We start from the raw sequence: 21410 nt of genomic DNA, 5'->3' as shown, positions 1-21410 counted from the left end.
GGGCTTTGCCACTGCGGAGATGTTTGACTACCTCAGTGACCTCCACCAGGGAAATTGACGACGAAACACCATCAACCTCGAGCTCTGCCTCCAACATAGAGGGCGTGTTATTCGGATTCAGGAGTTCCTCAGTGTTCCTTCCAACGTCCGACGACCTCCTCAGTTGAGGTCAACAGAGTCCCATCCTTACTGTACACAGCTTGGATGGTTCCCCGTTTCCCCCTCCTGAGGTGCCGGATAGTCTTCCAGAAACACTTTGGTGCCGACCGAAAGTCCTTCTCCATGGCCTCTCCGAACTTCTCCCACACCCGCTGCTTAGCCTCCGACACGGCAGCAGCTGCAGCCCTTCGGGCCTGTCGGTACCCTGCAACCGAGTCAGGAGTCCTCCAGGATATCATATCCCGGAAGGCCTCCTTCTTCAATCGGACGGCTTCCCTGACCACCGGTGTCCACCACGGTGTCCGAGGGTTACGGCCCCTTGAGGAGTCTAAGACCCTGAGGCCACAGCTAGCCACCGCAGCTTCAGCAATGGAGGCTTTGAACACCGCCCACTCCGGCTCAATGCCCCCAACCTCCACAGGAATGCCAGAAAAACTCAGCCGGAGGTGTGAGTTGAAGATACCTAGGACGGGGGCCTCCTCCAGACGTTCCCAGTTCACCCGCACTACTCGTTTGGGCTTAACAGGTCTATCCGGAAATTTCCCCCATTCCCTGATCCAACTCACAACCAGATGGTGGTCGGTTGACAGTTCCGCCCCTCTCTTAGCCTACAGTCTATGGTAGATACTTTAAGATGTATTAAGATTTTTTTGTCCCAATAATGATCTACATCAATTAACCATAATCAACAAAAAAGCATATCCAAAACAGGCATATCTATAGGCTAGCCTACAGTATGACAGTGACAATTTTGAAGCTCGTACATACCCTTTTGTATCCATCGATTTCATATTGTGCACACGTAAAAAAAATAATTGGCAGTTGGGGGCCTGTGCCCCAGTAAAACTCAAGGTCTAGCAACGCCCCTGCTTTGAATACTCGTTGGTTTTTCCGAGCGAATATTCGAATACTCGTTCCAGAAAAAAACACATTAATAATCCCTATATACTCCCTTGAACCGATTTTGACAGTATCTGCATATTTTGTTGAAGATTTAATAGCTTTTGAACGTTAATTAGTAGGCCTAAGTAGGTTGAAGTTCCTTAGTTTTTCCCCGTCAAAGCGAACAGTTGTTCCGTTCCAAATCAGCTGTCCTCTGCCATCTCAGCCCTTACGGGAGCTTTTCAAATCATCCTGGAACGTGCATCTTTTCAGGGAATTTGTACAATAAATCCATAACAAATACCGAATATTGATTGTCTATGTGTCCATATTATATCCATTATATTGTCCGGGTATTCCCAAGATGTTCATGCTCTGCAGCAAGCCAGTCACAGTTGATTGGCGCGGCGCTGTACAGCGAACGTAAACAAACAACTAAGCTAAGGTTAGCATTTCGCTTAGTATTACTTTTCCTCCCAAGATCCTGCTAATGTTGTGTTATAAAGTAAAGGGAAACAAGATATCTATTCTGCCTCCACCTCTCTCGCTTCTCTGCTTGGTGTCGCTGACGCTTATAGTTTGCCTCCCTCGCTCTGGTAACATCAAGTACGGAAAAAACCAAGCTCCGATTCCGAATGCTGATTTAAGCTTCGAATACTAATTTTCCGAGTGGCCGTTAGCTGTAAAAGTCCCAACCCGGTATCACGCGATTTCGTGCTCATGCGCACGAACGTTAATCTATTGAAGCGTGTTCCAGAGCACGATAGTCCGACTTTTTGCGTGCTACACAGAACGAAATATAAACCAATGCATTCTGAATGGGAGTGTTCTCAGACAATTAACGTGCTCCACAAAACGGTACGAGAGAGAGAGAAAGAGAGAGAGGGAGGGACACAGAGAGAGAGCGAGAGAGGCTTCAGAAAGGGTGTGCGCAGATAGTACAGTGCACCCTAGTTATGTTTATACCAAAACCACAAATGCTATATATATATATATATATATATATATATATATATATATATATATATTGCCTATATATATATATATATATATATATATATATATATATATATATATATATATATAGGCTATATATATAATTAGGCTATAATTATATTATTTAGCGTGTAATGAGACAATCTATAGCCAAATTGTCGAAGATGCCCGAGAATCTCCGGGGACATCAGCAAGGGAAATCGGCGCATCAGACCCATGAACCTATAAAGAAAGACGTCATCTCAAGCGGGAGATAAGTTTGCGGTGCTGGTTTGTGTCACGTAAGTACAGGGCTCTCATGTCTCATGCATTCGGCGTGAGACTAACGCAATTCAACCCATGCACACGCTCGAACCTGGTCTCACGAAAATACGTGACACTGTCACGTTATTTAATCTATTGAAACGTGATCAGGGATACGTAGGCCTATTTTCTAAATTTTGTATTTCAATTGGAAGTAGGCTATTTGTCGTGTCAGCACGACTTCCAAACTAAGGTTCTGTCCGGGAGCGTTCTCCCTAATGTCCCTTATGGAGCTCCGTACAGATCATTCATTGTTGAAAATTGTCTGTGATAACTAACAAATGACAGCTTTTGGCCACCCGTTTCTACTTAAAATTGTCTGTGATAACTAACAATATGACAGCTTTTGGCCACGCGTTTCTACTTTCACCTTTGATACTGAGAAATTGTGACAATACACGGATACATTAAATGCAGGTGCGCTGCTCTGTAGGCAAACCGCGAAGGAAAAAAGGGTAGCTGCTTCATCTGTTCTTTTTAGAATTGTATGTCTTGATGTTTATTTTATCTAGCCATCTATTCTCTTGTTTTTGGCTATGTGAATGAACGTCCGCGTCGATGCCTCGATCGCAAGTCCAGTGTCGCGAGCGGACGTTGCCATGACATCTAGAAATCTAACCGTATTTAATGGGTTGTAGTGAGTGTAGCATAATTCACCTACAGTATTTTGTTATGTGTTCTTTCAATTGTGTTAGGCATGTCGTTTACTGTCTTGGTGGTTCAGGGATCGCTGTCCCTTTAAGGATTACGAGCGTCTCATGACGTCTGAGCCCATGCGGGATTTGTTTACTCTCAGCACGTTTTGATTTCCTTACTAAATAAACGAGTCACACAACTGTGTGCTCAACGTGCGAAATTGTATCTCTCACTTATTGCAATTTCCACAGGGTTATCATTAATATTGATGTGTAGGGGTTGATTATAACTTGTGAATAATATTGTTTAGATCACGATCTGGGGGAATACTCGTATTCTGATTGGCTGCAGTGCGTGCATTAACTCCTGATATAGCCCTACAGACATCTGCTAAGTAGTTCCAGTCAGTGTTTAGATTTTCTGCCCGAGCCCGACGCGGGCCGGGTCGGGCCGATATTTCCCACCACTATACTCGGGCCGGGCCTTTGATCGAGCGTTTTATTTTTATTTTACCATTAGTTTATTGGCCTAATCTGAGGAGAAATCTATGCCATAAACAGAAATATTATAGGCCTTTATTACACGGGTCTTCTCAATGCCGTGGAACGCTCCGTTCACTTGCATGGGTAGTAGTCCGGTGACTTGTCTACCCCAGCGTCTTCCGTTGCTAAGCGACGTCACCGTCTTTGCAGACAAATTATTTCTCTGCTGATCAACACTACGAATGGCCAAAAGACTTGTATCCCCCTCCCCCCCTTAAATAAATACTATGGCAGAATTATTATTATTATTATTATTTATTATTCTCATTCAACTTGAACAGGAGGGATGACGTATGTTGGCCAACCCGGAAGTGAGCGTCGCCCTGGATTCCCTCGACAAAAAGCCAACGGGTTTTGCCATTGGATTTTGGATTATTGCAGAAACATTTGCATCTTTGAAGCAACTCCTGAAAAACTGAAAATAAATAAATATATAAAAATAACCGTGCTCCAAAGAACGAAATGTAAACCAATGCATTCTGAATGGGAGTGTTTCTCCGATTTTTCCATGCTACACAGAACGAAATGTAAACCCATGCAAATAAAGACTTCATGGTCATAATAATTTAAATATCATTAATATCCTGAGTGTGTAGGTCTGGGAAGAAGTAATGACATCTCACAAATATTTATTTAATAAATTGTTTCAAATAACCCTGCCTCGTTAAATCAATGAGCTTGGTGTTTTGCTTTCCAAAATAGGTTATAGTAGAAGTCTAAACTGCAGAAAATAAAGACATCCAATCTGCCTTTTAAGGATACCTTGGAATATCAGCCTATTTTCTAACCATCGAACCCTAGTTTACGACAAAAACAACACAATTGACGGCAGCTCCTTTGCCGCGTGGTTTTTAGAGCCATGTAAGGATTAGAGGGGGCGGTCGATAGCAACCACCATAGCAACCATAACGGTCAAGTGACTGGATTCAGCCCCGTTGAAAAAAATAGAATACCACCCTACACACTCAGGATATTAATGATATTTAAATTATTATGACCATGAAGTCTTTATTTGCATGGGTTTACATTTCGTTCTGTGTAGCATGGAAAAATCTGAGAAACACTCCCATTCAGAATGCATTGGTTTACATTTCGTTCTTTGGAGCACGGTTATTTTTATATATTTATTTATTTTCAGTTTTTGAGGGGGTGCTTCAAAGATGCAAATGTTTCTGCAATAATCCAAAATCCAATGGCAAAACCTGTTGGCTTTTTGTCGAGGGAATCCAGAGCGACGCTCACTTCCGGGTTGGCCAACATACGTCATCCCTCCACCACTCTACTGTAAAAAGACATGTTCAAGTTGAATGAGAATAATAATAATAATAATTCTGCCATAGTATTTATTTAAGGGGGGGGGGGGGGGGATACAAGTCTTTTGGCCATTCGTAGTGTGGATCAGCAGGGAAATAATTTGTCCGCAAAGACGGTGACGTCGCTTAGCAACGGAAGACGCTGGGGTAGACAAGTCACCGGACTACTACCCATGCAAGTGAACGGAGCGTTCCACGGCATTGAGAAGACCCGTGTAATAAAGGCCTATAATATTTCTGTTGATGGCATAGATAGGCTCGGGCTCGGGCAGAGAATCTAAACACTGACTGGAACTACTTGGCAGGTGTCTGTAGGGCTATATCAGGAGTTAATGCACGCACTGCAGCCAATCAGAATATGAGTATTCCCCCAGACCGTGGTCCAAACAATATTATTCACGAGTTATAATCAACCCCTACACATCAATATTAATGATAACCCTGTGGAAATTGCAATAAGTGAGAGATCCGCACGTTGAGCACACAGTTGTGTGACTCGTTTATTTAGTAAGAGAGAAACAGGAAATCAAAACGTGCTGAGAGTAAACAAATCCTGCATGGGCTCAGACGTCATGAGACGCTCGTAATCCTTAAAGTACGGCCACACCAACCGCGCTACTCGCGTAAGACGCATATAAAATCGGCAATTTTCCATAGGGAACCATTGGTTTACGCGCGTATGAGCTGCGTAGATGCGTTACATGCGCTAAAGCAACATTTTAGCCGCGTATGAGCTGCGTATATACGCACCTACGCGCCTACGCCCGGAGTTCAAAAAATTGAACTTTCAACGCTCCAACGCGTGATGCTTAGCCGCGATAGCCAATCAGCGTGGAGCTTGACCTGACGTCACTGGCAGAGAGTAGTGACGCTTGCACAGAAGCATACGGCCGACATCTTTCTTTATTCTGGGTGGAAATAGTAACATAGTTACGCCATTAAATGAGTTTATGGAAAAAAAAATCGCGAGAAATGTGCATTTTACTTTCATAATGTTCGCTCGGTGAATGTGAAGGATGTTTGGTTTGATAGTTATGACGAAGGGTGAACGCTCCGTTCACTTGCATGGACAGAGTCTCTGGTTGCTAAGCAACCTCAACGTCTTGGCGGACTATTTCTCTGCTGATCAACACTACGAATGCTGGAAACACACCAGACACACCATGTGAAGTTATTTAACCCGATTATTGTTATTTATATCCGAGATTATTTAATCTAACCCGATCTAAGCTCTATCATGCACCCAAACACGGCGGCGTTTGGGTTTCCTACCTCGGACTCCTAAATCCAGCGCAGCCACAGGCGCGTTAGGCGCGTTGAACCATTTTTGTGACACACAATGATCAAGCGTCAAGTTAGGCACGTTACACGCGTTATCCAACGCGAGTAACGCGTTTGGTGTGGCCATAGCATTAAAGGGACAGCGATCCCTGAACCACCAAGACAGTAAACGACATGCCTAACACAATTGAAAGAACAACACATAACAAAATACTGTAGGTGAATTATGTTACACTCACTACATACCCATTAAATACGGTATGATTTCCAGATGTCATGGCAACGTCCGCTCGCGACACTGGACTTGTGATCGAGGCATCCACGCGGACGTTCATTCACATAGCCAAAAACAAGAGAATAGATGGCTAGATAAAACATCAAGACATACAATTCTGAAAAGAACAGATGAAGCATTTTTTTCCTTTGCGGTTTGCCTACAGAGCAGCACACCTGCATTTGATATATCCGTGTATTGTCACAATTTCTCAGTATCAAAGGTGAAAGTAGAAACGGGTGGCCAAAAGCTGTCATATTGTTAGTTATCACAGACAATTTTAAGTAGAAACGGGTGGCCAAAAGCTGTCATTTGTTAGTTATCACAGAAAATTTTCAACAATGAATGATCTGTACGAAGCTCCATAAGGGACATTAGGGAGAACGCTCCCGGACAGAACCTTAATTTGGAAGTCGTGCTGACACGACAAATAGCCTACTTCCAATTGAAATACAAAATTTAGAAAATAGGCCTACGTGTCCCTGATCACGTTTCAATAGATTAAATAACGTGACAGTGTCACGTATTTTCGTGAGACCAGGTTCGAGCGTGTGCATGGGTTGAATTGCGTGTGTCTCACGCCGAATGCATGAGACATGAGAGCCCTGTACTTACGTGACACAAACCAGCACCGCAAACGTTCTCTCCCGCTTGAGATGACGTCTTTCTTTATAGGTTCATGGGTCTGATGCGCCGATTTCCCATGCTGATATCCCCGGAGATTTTCGGGCATCTTCGACAATTTGGCTATAGATTGTCTCATTACACGCTAAATAATATAATTATAGCCTAATTATATATATAGCCTATATATATATATATATAGGCAATATATATAATTAGGCTATATATATATACAGGTGCTGGTCATATTATTAGAATATCATGAAAAAGTTGATTTATTTCATTAATTCCATTTAGAAAGTCAAACCTGTAGAATGTATACATTCATTCCAAACAGACTGATACATTATAAGTGTTTTTTGCCAAAAAGAATATGATTATAGCTGACAACCAATGAAAACCCTAAATTCAACATCTCAGAAAATTAGAATATGGTGAAAAGGTCAGATATTGAAGACACCTGGTGCCACACTCTAATTAGCTAACTAACTCAAAACACCTGGAAAAGCCTTTAAATGGTCTCTCGTTTTGATTCTGTATGACACACAATCATGGGGAAGACTGCTGACTTGACAACTGTCCAAAAGATGACCATTGATACTTTAAAGAAGGAGGGCAAGACACAAAAGGTCATTGCCAAAGAGGTTGGATGTTCCCAGAGCTCTGTGTCCAAGCACATTAATAGAGAGGCGAAGGGAAGAAAAAGATGTGGTAGAAAAAGGTGTACAAGCAAGAGGGATAAACGCGCCCTGGAGAGGATTGTCGAACAAAACCGATTCAAAAATGTGGGGGAGATCCACAAAGAGTGGACTGTAGCTGGAGTCAGTGCTTCAAGAAGCACCACACACCGACGTATGCAAGATATGGGCTTCAGCTGTCGCATTCCTCGTGTAAAGCCACTCTTGAATAAGAGACAACGTCAAAAGCGTCTCGCCTGGGCTCAAGACAAAAAGGACTGGACTGCTGCTGAGTGGTCCAAAGTTATGTTTTCAGATGAAAGTAAATTTTGTATCTCCTTTGGAAATCAAGGTCCCAGAGTCTGGAGGAAGACAGGAGAGGCACAGAATCCACGTTGCCTGAAGTCCAGTGTAAAATTTCCACAGTCAGTAATGGTCTGGGGTGCCATGTCATCTGCTGCTGTTGGTCCACTGTGTTTCCTGAGGTCCAGGGTCAATGCAGCAGTCTACCAGGAAGTTTTAGAACACTTTATGCTGCCTGCCGCGGACCAACTTTATGGAGGTGACGATTTCATTTTCCAACATGACTTGGCACCTGCACACAGTGCCAAATCTACCAGTACCTGGTTTAAGGACCATGGTATCCCTCTTCTTGATTGGCCTGCAAACTCACCTGACCTTAACCCCATAGAAAACCTATGGGGTATTGTGAAGCGGAAGATGCGAGATGCCAGACCCAACAATGCTGAAGAGCTGAAGGCCACTATTAAAGCAACCTGGGCTCTCATAACACCTGAGGAGTGCAACAGACTGGTCGACTCCATGCCACGCCGTATTGCTGCAGCAATTCAGGCAAAAGGAGCTGCAACTAAGTATTGATTGCCATACATGCTGAAACTTTCCATGTTCATACTTTTCAGTTGGCCCACATTTCTAAAAAATCATTTTTTGTACTAGTCGTAACTAATATTCTAATTTTCTGAGATACTGAATTTGGGATTTTCAGTAATTGTCAGTACTAATCATCCAAATTAAAAGAAATAAACATTTCAAATATATCACTCTGTGTGTAATGAATTGATATAATATGTAAGTTTCACGTTCTGAATATAATTACTGAAATAAATCAACTTTTTCATGATATTCTAATAATTTGACCAGCACCTGTATATATATATATATATTAGGCCTGCAGCGGATTCGAATTGTATCCGAATCCTTTCGGTTCGTTTACCACAGTTCGGAGCATTCTGGAGATCCGCGGATTTCGGTTTCATGAAGGCATTGCCTTATGTGTCGTATTTTGCCTACTGTAGCCTACGTCCGATACAAAAGGGTGTTTAGGACCCAGCGGAATGCATTCTCTCCAGTGCTGCCCGAGCCAATGAGGTAGCTGTAATAGGTTGTTTTCTGAAGTTCAAGCGCACGATTCCTAAATTTAAAGAAAGTAATTGATACAATTATATTCTAAATATACGGGAGATAAATACAAACGGGTGATAAGCGGGATAACGGCCTTCGAGGTCGACCGGTTCGATGGAAATAATGGACAGGTAGAGGCAACTCTGGCTTCATGCTGCGCTCGTCGCCAGAGTTCTAAGCCTCGTCGGCCGTTATCCCTTACATGTGTCAGTGCACCATGTTTTCAAATGCATTTAGGGGAACATTTATTGCACAAAAAAGCCTTGCAAGTTGTCTGATTGCAGTCAATTAACACATTGCAAATAGCCTGTGGGTCTCATTCATTTTTGTGTTTCTCCCCCAAACCCTCCGTCAAAAAAAAGTCTGCCTTTTTACTACCACGGACATGATCCTAATCCGAACCGTATCCGAAACCGAGGCCCAAAACGGTTATCTGAACCGAACCGTGGACACACTGATCCGTTTCTCCCCTAATATATATATATATAGCATTTGTGGTTTTGGCATAAACATTATTAGGGTGCACTGTACTATCTGCGCACACCCTTTCTGAAGCCTCTCTCTCGCTCTCTCTCTCTCTCTGTCCCTCCCTCTCTCTCTTTCTCTCTCTCTCGTACCGTTTTGTGGAGCACGTTAATTGTCTGAGAACACTCCCATTCAGAATGCATTCGTTTACATTTCGTTCTGTGTAGCACGCAAAAAGTCGGACTATCGTGCTCTGGAACACGCTTCAATAGATTAACGTTTGTGCGCATGAGCACGAAATCGCATGATACCAGGTTGAAAAATCCATACAGTAGCCGCAGCGTTATATAAGCCGCAGAATCGGAAAAAGGGAAAAAAAGGCGCGGCTTATAGTCCGAAAATGACGGTACTTAAAGACTTGAAATAGTCATAATAGTAATAAGTGGCACATACTGCCGCAGAATTTGTATAACGCACATCTCCATGCTTAACCATCACACTGAAATGTGCAGCAGCATTTCCATGTACTCGCTCCCATGGAAATCACAAAAGTCTGGAGAGAAAATCAATAAATAATATATATATCACCAATAGCAAACAAATTAAAAATGTCTGCATTTTGTTGTCCAACAGTGGAGCTGGTTGAATCATAAACCTGCCAGGGAACCTTTACGGTTGGTGCTTAAATCAATTCCCGACATCCACAGTCAGATCCTCTTGATCAAATCCAGATATCTGCAATGCATGAATTCAAAGATGTATTGCAACACTATACAGCAAACTGTTTTATTTGGCATTAGGCTTGACAGATCGGTAATTTAAAATGCACATGTTTGAACCTACTTCCAAAAAATTCATGCATGTTTGACAGTATTGTGGATAATATGATATGGATAATATGGATAATATGTGGATAATACGTCCATTTATGTAAATGCAGCCATTTTCTTGCTGCAATTGAAATGTTGGCACCTGTATTCTCAGGAGCATTATTAATTGAGAGACCAACCCAATTTCTCCATTTATGTAAATGCAGCCATTTTCTTGCTGCAATTGAAATGTTGGCACCTGTATTCTCAGAAGCGTTATTAATTGAGAGACCAACCCAATTTCTCCAAGGGCGACCTAGGCAAGGTGTCATTGATTTTTTTTTTATAAATCACCTCAGCAGTGCCACAGCTCCGTCCAATGGTGGTGCACATATCAAGGAATCTGTGCACAACTTTGTTGGCGTCAAATATTCTCACTGTGAGGGGATTCATCTATCTTTTTACAGGTCTATCCTTTAGACCTGTAAACAAATTACAAAAACATACATACAAACATTTAAATCACTCATATCAGTATAATTTGAGCCATCTTTGACAAGTGTGAAGGGATTCTCTCTCATCTTCCACACCAGTTCCTTCTTGAAATGTGGTGCCACTGCGTCATTTATGATGCACGTTGTTTAGGTGCTTGCCTTTTTAACTTTCTGTTATGTATGAAGCTGAAGGTGCTTCGTTTATGGTGACCACTAGGTGGCACCTCTGACTTGTATAAATTCCCGTGCACAATAAACCAGCCTCGCTGAAGTTGTAGAACAAGATACAATGTTTCTGTGTGTTGACGTTTGACTGGTCATCAGAACAAAAGAAGAACCACGTTGGAAGCTAGCTAGTGAGCTAGAGTGTATCTGTTAAGAGGTGATGAGCCAATCTTCTAACGAAGACTCCGTTATTGAAGAGAAAGCAACTGAGAGCGGACACATCATGGCGGGAATAATTGGAAATATGGATCCCTTTGATGATACCGGTGAACAATGGGCAACGTATATTGAGCGTTTTGAACATTACATTCTGGCTAATGAGATCAGAACAGCTAAGAAGGTACCGGTGTTGTTTAGTGTGATGGGACCAAGAACTTATGGATTACTTCGCAGTTTGGTGGCTCCTGACAAGCCTGGGGAGATGGATTATGGGCGTGTTGTGGAAGTATTGCAAACCCATTTCGCTCCAAGACCGCTTGTTATAGCGGAAAGATTACGGTTCCACAAGCGTAATCAGGGGGAAGAGGAAACCGTTGCGCAGTACGTTGCTGTACTGAAAAGACTTTCGGAACATTGTGAGTTCGGTGCTTATCTTGAAGACGCACTACGGGACAGATTTGTCTGTGGATTAAAGACTGAAACAGTTCAGAAGCTCCTTTTAACCGAGAAGGATCTCACTTTTCAGAAAGCAGTGGATTATGCGGTGTCGGCAGAGACAGCCACACGCGACGTGCAGCAATTAAGCAGTTCACTTAAAGTGCATGCAATAAGTGCCAACAAAGGTGACCAATGCCGCAGGTGCGGGAAAATGAACCATATAGATGAAGACTGCTGGTACAAAGATCGCGACTGTTACCAGTGTGGGAGGAAAGGCCATACCAAACACATGTGTAAGAGTAAAGCCAGAAGCAGTCAAGCCAGAAGCAGCCAAGACAGAGAATGGAGACAGAAAGGTAATACAATGAAGCGCAGTGTTAAAGACAGAAGAGAATTCATCATGTTGATGCTAGGAATGTTAGTGAAAGTGATGAGACTAAATCTGACACTGACTCTGAGTTGGGACTTTATGCCTTGTCTGAAAAAGGGAAATATTCCAGAATCTCTGTGCTGCCTAGAGTTAATGGAAAGAAAATGGAAATGGAATTGGATACTGGGGCTGCTGTGTCTTTAATTTCTTGGGAACTGTATAAAAGCAAGTTAAGTAAATTACCTCTGCAACCCACTGAGATAATGCTTAAAACTTACACTGGAGAGCCATTGGCACCAGAAGGGGTGATCAAAGTACAAGTTAAGTTAAATAAGCAGTGTGCTGTTTTGCCTTTGTACATAGTGAAAGTTGATGCACCTCCACTGTTTGGCAGAGAGTGGCTGAGAGTTATCAAACTGAATTGGAAAGACTTGAAGACAGTGCATGCCTTTGAGCAAAGAGAGAAAGACAGCCTGAAGATGGTGTTAAAGAGACACTCAGCTGTGTTCTCTACAGAGTTAGGCACACTGAAGCAGATTAAAGCCACACTGACTGTTAGACCTAACAGTATACCTAAATTCTGCCCCCCACGTAAGGTGCCCTATGCACTTCGACCTCGAGTTGAAGCCGAGCTGAAGCGCCTAACTGAGCTTGGGGTGATCTCACCATTGGAGAATAGTGAGTGGGCCACACCAGTGGTGCCAGTTATCAAGAAGGATGGCACAGTTAGACTGTGTGGCGATTTCAAGGTCACCCTCAACCAAGCTCTCTGCGTGGATAGATACCCATTACCACGCATTGAAGACATTTTTGCCTCTCTAGCAGGAGGGCAACGCTTCAGTAAGTTAGACTTATCTAATGCCTATCTGCAGATGGAGGTAGAAGAGAAGTGTAGGAAGCTGCTAACTATCTCCACACAGAAAGGGCTATTCCGCTTTAATCGCTTGCCCTTTGGAGTAGCGTCATCACCTGGCTTGTTCCAAAAGGCTATGGATCAAGTACTGCTCGGACTACCTTACACACACTGTTACCTGGACGACATCCTCATCAGTGGTCCTGATGAACAGACTCACCTCAAAGCGCTGGATTCAGTCCTAGGCAGGCTAGAGGAGTATGGCCTGCATCTCAAACAAGAGAAGTGCCAGTTTTTCCAGGAGTCTGTGGAATACTTGGGCCACATCATTGACGCGGCCGGGCTCCACAAATCACCGGAGAAGGTACGTGCTATTGTGGAAGCATCAGCACCACGTGATGTCAGCCAGCTACGTTCGTTCCTGGGAATGCTGAACTATTATGGACGCTTCATTCCTAATGTATCCACTGTCCTTAAACCATTAAATGAACTGCTAAACAAAGGGAAGCAATGGCAGTGGACAGTAGACTGTGAATCAGCTTTCCAGAAAGCAAAAGCACTCCTAGTATCACAGGAAGTATTAACGCACTACAATCCTGAGCTGCCCCTTCGCCTTGCGTGCGATGCTTCACCATATGGCTATGCCTGATGGAGAGGAACGACCTATAGCTTATGCTTCACGAACACTCAGTAAGGCAGAACAAAACTACGCCCAGATAGAGAGGGAGGCGCTAGCGATAGTCTTTGGAGTTCGCAAGTTCCATCAGTACCTCTATGGTAACAAGTTTACCCTACTCACTGACCATCGCCCGCTGACCTCCATCCTGAGTCCAGTGAAAAGTACACCATCAATGGCTGCAGCCCGAATGCAGCGCTGGGCACTCCTCCTATCAGCGCATGAGTATACCATCGAATACCGTAAGGGTGCACTACATGCAAATGCAGATGGACTTTCACGCTTACCACTCTCCCACACTCATAAAGAGAAGCTAGGCGCAGTAGAGGTGTTCTACACATCTCAGTTGGACACACTACCAGTCAGTAACACCGAGATCAAACGTGAGACCCTGTCTGACTCCACTTTATCTCGTGTCCAGAGCTTCACGCCAAATCCTGCCCCCCGTGTCAGAGCATACAAAAAGCACCTGGGTTAGCTCCACTACACCCTTGGATGTGGCCATCCAGTCCTTGGGAAAGGATGCATGTGGACTTTGCGGGTCCATTCGAAGGTCATATGTACCTGATCACTGTGGACGCCCATTCCAAGTGGCCTGAGGTGCATATCATGGACAGCACCACAGCCAGCAAGACCATACAAGTGCTCAGGGGACTTTTCAGTCGCCATGGAATTCCGCACATCCTTGTGAGCGACAACGGACCTCAGTTCTGTTCTGAAGAATTCAGTGCCTTCCTGAAGTCCAATGGAGTCAAACACACCCGCTCAGCGCCGTACCATCCTGCTACCATTGGCTTGGCAGAGCGTTTTGTGCGCACATTCAAACAGGCCTTAAAATCATCGAACGCCTTGATACGTTCCTGCTGGCATACCGCAACATCCCCCACACCACAACAACGGAAACGCCAGCCATGTTGTTCCTTGGACGCAGGCTGCGTTCTCGTCTGGATTTCCTGAAACCCAATATTGCTGGAACAGTGCACAGATCACAGGATGCCCAACAACAACGCCCCTGTCACACTAAATTTGTACCGGCTGCCAAATTTGTACCGGGCGCGTCATCCATACGTAATCCATTCCAAACCTGCCTGTCAGCAGATGATCGCGTCGTCCGTTGCCGGGCAGGTTTCAAAAAACATTTGCGCTCATGTTGCCAAAGACGAAATAACATAATACAGTTAACGGATCGCTAGATAATGTAATGTTTTGTTGGGTTCCTTAATAAACACACGATGTATCTTGGAACAGACATCAACATGCAGCGCGCCAATCCAACTGCGCATGCTCCTTGTGACGGTCTAATAACTGATGTTGATATCATTACAGATAACACTTGTTTTTACTTTATATTTGTATTGTATTTAATTGTTTAATCAAATTTAGCAAGTAAACTGAGTGTTTAAAGCAGGTCAAGGACGAAATAGCACAATACAGATAACGGATCGCTAGATAGAAGGTTCGCGAATGATCACGTCATTCGACGCGATCGTCCGTTGCCAGGCAACGGACGAAGCGATCATCTGTTGCCAGGCAGATTTGGAGTGGATTACGTATGGATGACGCGCCCGGTACAAATTTGGCAGCCGGTACAAATTTAGTGTGACACCGCCACCAACATTCAAAGGACAGGCAGTTTGATGTTGGGGAGCCAGTCCGTGTGCGGGACTATAGGAAGGGGGAGGAGAAGTGGACACAAGGTATTGTTGTGGAAAAGACAGGTCCAGTGTCGTACAGGATAAATGTGGGAGTACCAGGGGTATGGAAACGCCATGTGGATCAGATGCTGAAACACCCCGATCCAGAGCTGCAGCAGACTGCAGTGAACCTTCCAGTACCAGAGGACTTACCCCCGAGTGATATCTGCACCACACTCCATTCTAATACACCTCACACACAGGAGCCTGACTGTCAAATTTCTCAGCACACACAATCTCCACACCAGTCCACTGACTCACCACAGACTGTGCTAACCGGTACTCCGGTAACAGAGACAATGAGACGCTATCCTGTGAGGATTACTAAACCGCCCGTACGTTACGGTGCGGAGTGACCACATTGTTTATTGTAATATAATGTTCTGAGACATATTGTCTGCAGTATAAGAAGACATCCCCTCGTTATTATTTGATGTAAAAAAAAAGAAAGCTATAATCTTTTTTGTTGTGTTAAAGTAAATATCCTTTGTGTTGATTGACAACATATCTTAGCGGGGAGGAAATGTTATGTATGAAGCTGAAGGTGCTTCGTTTATGGTGACCACTAGGTGGCACCTGTGACTTGTATAAATTCCCGTGCACAATAAACCAGCCTCGCTGAAGTTGTAGAACAAGATACAATGTTTCTGTGTTGATCTCTGTATGGGCTGTGAAGGATAGTCACGTAAAGATACAGGGAACATAACACTTTCCTTTTATTTTCTATTTTTACCAGAAAGATACATGATCTGATACCAGAGAGATAGGATAAGGGTTTGAGACACAATTTCTGTCTTGGTTAGAGTCCTAGAATCTGGGTTGGAGTCCCAGAGAAAGGACCATGTTCCTTAGGTCTGGTTGGAGTCCCAGAGAAAGACCTGAGTTCTGTCTGGGTTAGAGTCCCGACGTCTGTCTGGGTTGTAGTCCCAGAATAAGGCCTTTGGTTCGTGGTTAGAGTTACTAGAATCCGGGTTGGAGTCCCAGAGAAAGTACCAAGTTCCTGTAGGTCGGGTTGGAGTCCTAACGTGTGTACCAAATTCCTTTAGGTCGGGTTGAAGTCCCGACACAGATACCAGAGGCCTAAAAAAAAATTTTGTTTGGTTCCGGTTTCCGACCGACCCTGTCAATTTATGTGCGACCCAAATTATTCTATGAGTTTTATAAAAAAAAAAAAAAAAAAGATTTTTTTTTTTTTTATGTAATTACATTTTGGTACAGCACCTCTATAATTACGTTTTGGTACAGCACCTCTTCATTCTGTACAAGGATGAGCGAATTTTCTTGTTTTTAAATGAAAACAACCTACCTATCATTCGCTGCTGCTGGAAAAAATAAAAAAATAAATTCCCTACCTACCCATGACCTCAACTGACAACCAACAGGAACCAAACTTTTTTTTTTTTTAGGCCAGAGAGACTGTTGATCTGATCTTAAATACATTGCACTTTCTATTTCACTCATTTCTTTGCATATGTTTTCTTTTACTTATCTATTATTTTATTTTATTGTATGACAATGTTTATATGTGAAGCACTTTGAGTCTGCCTTGTGTATGAAAAGTGCTATATAAATAAAGTTGCCTTGCCTTGCCTTAAAGCTCTGAGCCTTGGGGAAGTCTCTTAAACATTTTTTGTACAAGGGGCTTAAATGGTCAGCAACGGCAAATAGAACGTTGTGCAGCACCATTGCAACTGCAACCCTCACCTTAGCTCTCCTGGTCTGCAATAGAAACAATTGATAAAATACTCATATACATTCGATACGTTTTCATGGTAATATAACCAATATTTGAAAGACAATGCAATTCATCAAACGCTGCCACCAGCATTTTCGTTTTCCTGTGCTATGTACCTTGGCCTCTTGTACACTCATGCCTCCAACAGAAGTTGCTGGCGTGTAGAACTGTGCAACACTGCTGACTGCTGAGTTTAGAGTCTGTTCTTTGGCTCGATGTCCCTTGCCTTCCACATGCCTGCCCCATCTACTGCCTCTGACCTGGCCACCTTTGTAGTGAGATGATCCTTCAGAGTGAAGCATGAAAGAATGCCCATTTGCCTCTTCCCTGACATCTTTGGCCTGAGAGAAAAGCTTGTGAATAATGGGTCCTGAACTGAGACTAAAAAAAGTGTCAGTATAGCTGCTTAAATAAGCAAGGATTTAACTGGCTAACTGGCTACTTCAGCGAGCACGTGAATCAATGCGAAATGTTGTCGTTGGAATCTGAATGTAACGTTGTTGTAGCAGGAATATCTTAATCTTACGCGGATACAGCAATGCTATTTTTTGATTAGCTGTTCGGTAGCTATATTATTTTTATACGATTAGCTGGTGCGTGGCAGGCATCTCTGAACTGTACGGGGAACCAACTTGATTCCTACCTGTTCCACTGTTAAAAAAAAAATAGCTGCGCAACTTGGTGGGTTTTATCCTTATATAACAAAATGTGGTGTGTGAATGGGTTGAAATGCGTGTGTCATATGACTAATTCGTGAGACTTGAGAGCGTTGTATTATTACACTCCTCCTCCGACTCTTCTCTTTTATTCTTTTTTTTTAATAGCACTAAAATAGACACACCTGTGCTTTTTCTATTGGGATTAATTTGAGACAAGACAGTATAGGTTTCTAGTTAGTATCTTCGCCCCATGGCTGTTGTCCGCAGTGCTCCAAAACATACACACACGAAACATATGCACATGTGTCCACACACTCAAACACATCGCACACACATGCATAAGAGCACGCACACACATGCATTAGCACACACTTGCATTAGCACACACACACACACATATATATTAGGGCTGGGCAACGATTAAAAGTTCCTGTGATTAATCACGATTAAACCATTGTTATGCGCAAAATCCAATAATGAATTCAAAAGTCGTGTATAGCTCACTTTTATTGTAAATGTACTGCCATATGAACGAAAATGCCGTAACATTTATTGGGCAAACACTTCTTACATCAAGTTCCGTACGCTTCTCCATGTTTTGCTAATTATTTTCCGACTGTTTCCTCTTTCCTGTGAGCACCACAGCCGTCATGCGCAGCAGTAAATAACCTACTAGGTGCGCTCATGATGGACTTTTACAAAATAAAAGCAAGTGAGCAACAGACTTTTACAATAAGAAAATAAACTAGAACTGCAAGCAGTTATGCAGGGGTCCAAGAAGTGTGCATTTCGCCGGCACAACGCGACAAGAAATGTGCATTTCGCCGGCACAACGCGGAGCAAGTATTCAAAACGCTACCGTGAACAACATGTGGATATAAAGGTTTTTACTGTGGGAGCTTCGGTGTGGGAGTTATAGCCTAAAACGCGTTTTCAGAACATTCCATTGGCCAAATAGGAGATAGACAATGTCGTCGTTTTTTGGCGCCGCCCTGTGGCGAAATTTTCCCAAGACAATTTTCCTTTGCCAAAAACTCCCGCCCACATTAATAATTCTTCGCCATATTTTCGATATAGATTCGGGTTTGCCCCTTGATGGTTTCCCTTGAGTTTGAAGAACATTCCTTTGGCCAATTAGAAGATATACAATTTCCTCGTTTATTGCGCCCCCTAATGGCGAAATATTCCGAATTCTTTATTGAACGCCATTAAGGGTAGCACCGACATGTGTCTAAAATTTGGACTTGATCCGATGTCTAATTTTGGTATTTTCTGAATTTTTGCGTATCGACGTAAAACGTAGCTAATAAACAAATATTCAAAACGCTACCGTTTCGTAGTCGAAGGTCGGATCAAAAAAGTGTTTGAGTTTTTCTTTTCGTGTTCGTCTGTCGATGTCGTGTGCAAAGTTTGGTGTCGATTGGTCAAGAAATGTGGGAGGAGTAGGGAAAAAACAGTTTTGCGGTTTTCGCGATTTTGCGAAAAAAAATTATAGACGCAAATGGGCGTGGCCTATGTCAAAAGATGCAGCAGACTCCAGTGCATATGTGGGTACAAGTTTTTGACTGTGGAAGGTTCGGTGTGGGAGTTATAGCCCCAAACGCGTATTCCTTGGTATAGCGCCACCTAGTGGCCGGCATGTCTGGATTTTGTCGTCTGCATAGTCTTCACGTACCTGGATCTAGTCATGTAATTGGCGTGTGTGCATTATTTACGGTTTGGGCTGTAGTAGCACTTTTATTGCTGGAATAATAATAATAATAATAATAATAATCCTTACAAAAACAATAGGGATCCAACCTGTTGGCTTGGACCCCTAATCATAAAACTGCGTTAATGAGAGATAATTGTCGACGATGATTTATTAATTAGTTAACGCGAAAATGAGTGTTTATATATATATATATTAGAGCTGTCAGTTAAACGCGTTATTAACGGCGTTAACGCAAACCAAGTTTAACGACGTTAATTTTTTTATCGCGCGATTAACGCAATTATTATATTTAAAAAAATAAAAAAAGAATATCTTTTTTTTTTTTTCTTTGGCTCAAAACAAAGAAGCAGTAGCCTGACTGCTATGTTCAAATGACATTTGTTCAAAGCAGTCGTTTAATTGCACTATAGGCTCTTTTTTTGTATCGTCCTGTTTTGATCAGTATATGCCAATGTTGTTATCAATAAAAAATCATTTGCACAAGGCAAGCCGATGCACTTCACCATGTTGATAAGAGAATTAAAATGAGAAGAATTATGGGACAAAGAAATCAAGGGATATTTAGCATAGAAAAATAATTTGTGATTAATTGCGATTAATCGTGAGTTAACTATGACATTAATGCGATTAATCAGGATTAAATATTTTAATCGCTTGACAGCTCTAATATATATATATTAGTTCTGGGCAAGTTAACTATTATCGCCTTAACTAATTAATTAATTATCTACGACAATAATTTTTTTATATATAATTGGAATCTGAATGCAACGGTTTTTTAGCCCGAATATCTCAATCTTACCCGGACAAAACAACACTATTTTTTGATTGGCTGTTCAGTAGCTTTATTATTCATTTGTATGTAATTACAGACACACAAATTGAATTACACTTCAGACTCCTGTTGTAGCCATCTTGACTTAGGTATTATATCATTGCCTAAATACACATGCATATATTTATGTAAAAGGAGACGATAGTGCCCTGGGTAAGCATCTGACAGAATTAGGAGTATCAAAACGTTGAAATATGAAAAAGGTTCAATATTTTCAGTCTTGGTATTTGCCAAAGGTCAGGGTAAAATTTTGAAAAAGTTGGAGGGAGTTTATTATCAAAGGTTCCATGGAGAACCAGAGAGATCCCTTTCAACAGGTTCATGAAGCTATCTGTATGTCAGGGCTCATTCATACAGCAGCTTTTCTCAACCATTCTGCGTGTCTAGGGGTGCTGAAGGACTACCTGCGGGAGCTGCCCTACCCTCTAATCACCAAGCAACTGTACGAGGCCGTGCTGGAGACCATGGTACAGAGGCCGCTGTGCATCGGAGCCTCAGGCTGTGAGAACGACGCCGCTGACACCCAACATACAGTCAGCCTGCTGGAGAAGCTGCCGGAGGTGGATAGGGTGAGTGAAGAGAAAACATAGTATAGTGTGTGCTTTCGGGTTCCTATATAAATGCTGTGGCAAGGTATAATGAGAGCCTATCAAATTTGCTTGCTAGGTCTGCCATAGTTGTGTAGCTGCTAGTAGTGATGGGTCGTTCGCGAACGACTCGGCTCAAAGAGCCGGCTCTTTTAATTAACGTTGGGAGTCGGCTCCCGAACGCGAGCCGGCGTCTTTTTTTTTTTCTCCCGCGCTACAAGGGTATGAAGGTATTATTGTAGCAAAAGTCTTTAGCACCTGTAACTGCAGAATTTGAATGCGTACACTAAAGTCACAGTAAATTTGAAGTTGTATATATTTATTTTGCATGTGTACTCTAAAGTCACAAATGTGTAATAGTACATTTGTAGTCGTAAATATTTTTTATACCATTCTAAACTCAAAATAGTGTCTACGAGTACGCAAATCTGTGTTACAGGTTCACAAATCCTTTTGCTACAATTATTGCAGCGCAGTTGGTGCAAAACACATTCGCACACCCGTGTTTCATAATCTGAAAACATGCCCAAAAGGTGTGCATTTGTAAACCCAAATTTGGGAGTAGACGAATTGCCCAGGGGTAGAAGG

At 42.7% G+C, this 21410-nt stretch overlaps 1 protein-coding gene across 1 annotated transcript in view; it reads left to right on the top strand.

The window, feature by feature from the left end:
* syde2 (synapse defective 1, Rho GTPase, homolog 2 (C. elegans)) overlaps positions 1-21410 on the top strand; it is an 86636-nt gene that overhangs the window by 50202 nt on the left and 15024 nt on the right. The window contains exon 6 of the mRNA XM_030372742.1: positions 20623-20804. Within this exon, the coding sequence (XP_030228602.1) occupies positions 20623-20804 (182 nt within the window). The remainder of the gene's footprint in view (positions 1-20622; positions 20805-21410) is intronic.

The sequence above is a fragment of the Gadus morhua genome, chromosome 12 (assembly GCF_902167405.1).
Source record: "Gadus morhua chromosome 12, gadMor3.0, whole genome shotgun sequence".
Lineage (NCBI taxonomy): Eukaryota > Metazoa > Chordata > Actinopteri > Gadiformes > Gadidae > Gadus > Gadus morhua.
The sequence above is the reverse complement of the archived record's forward strand: the minus strand, read 5'-3'. Positions and strand labels throughout refer to the sequence as shown.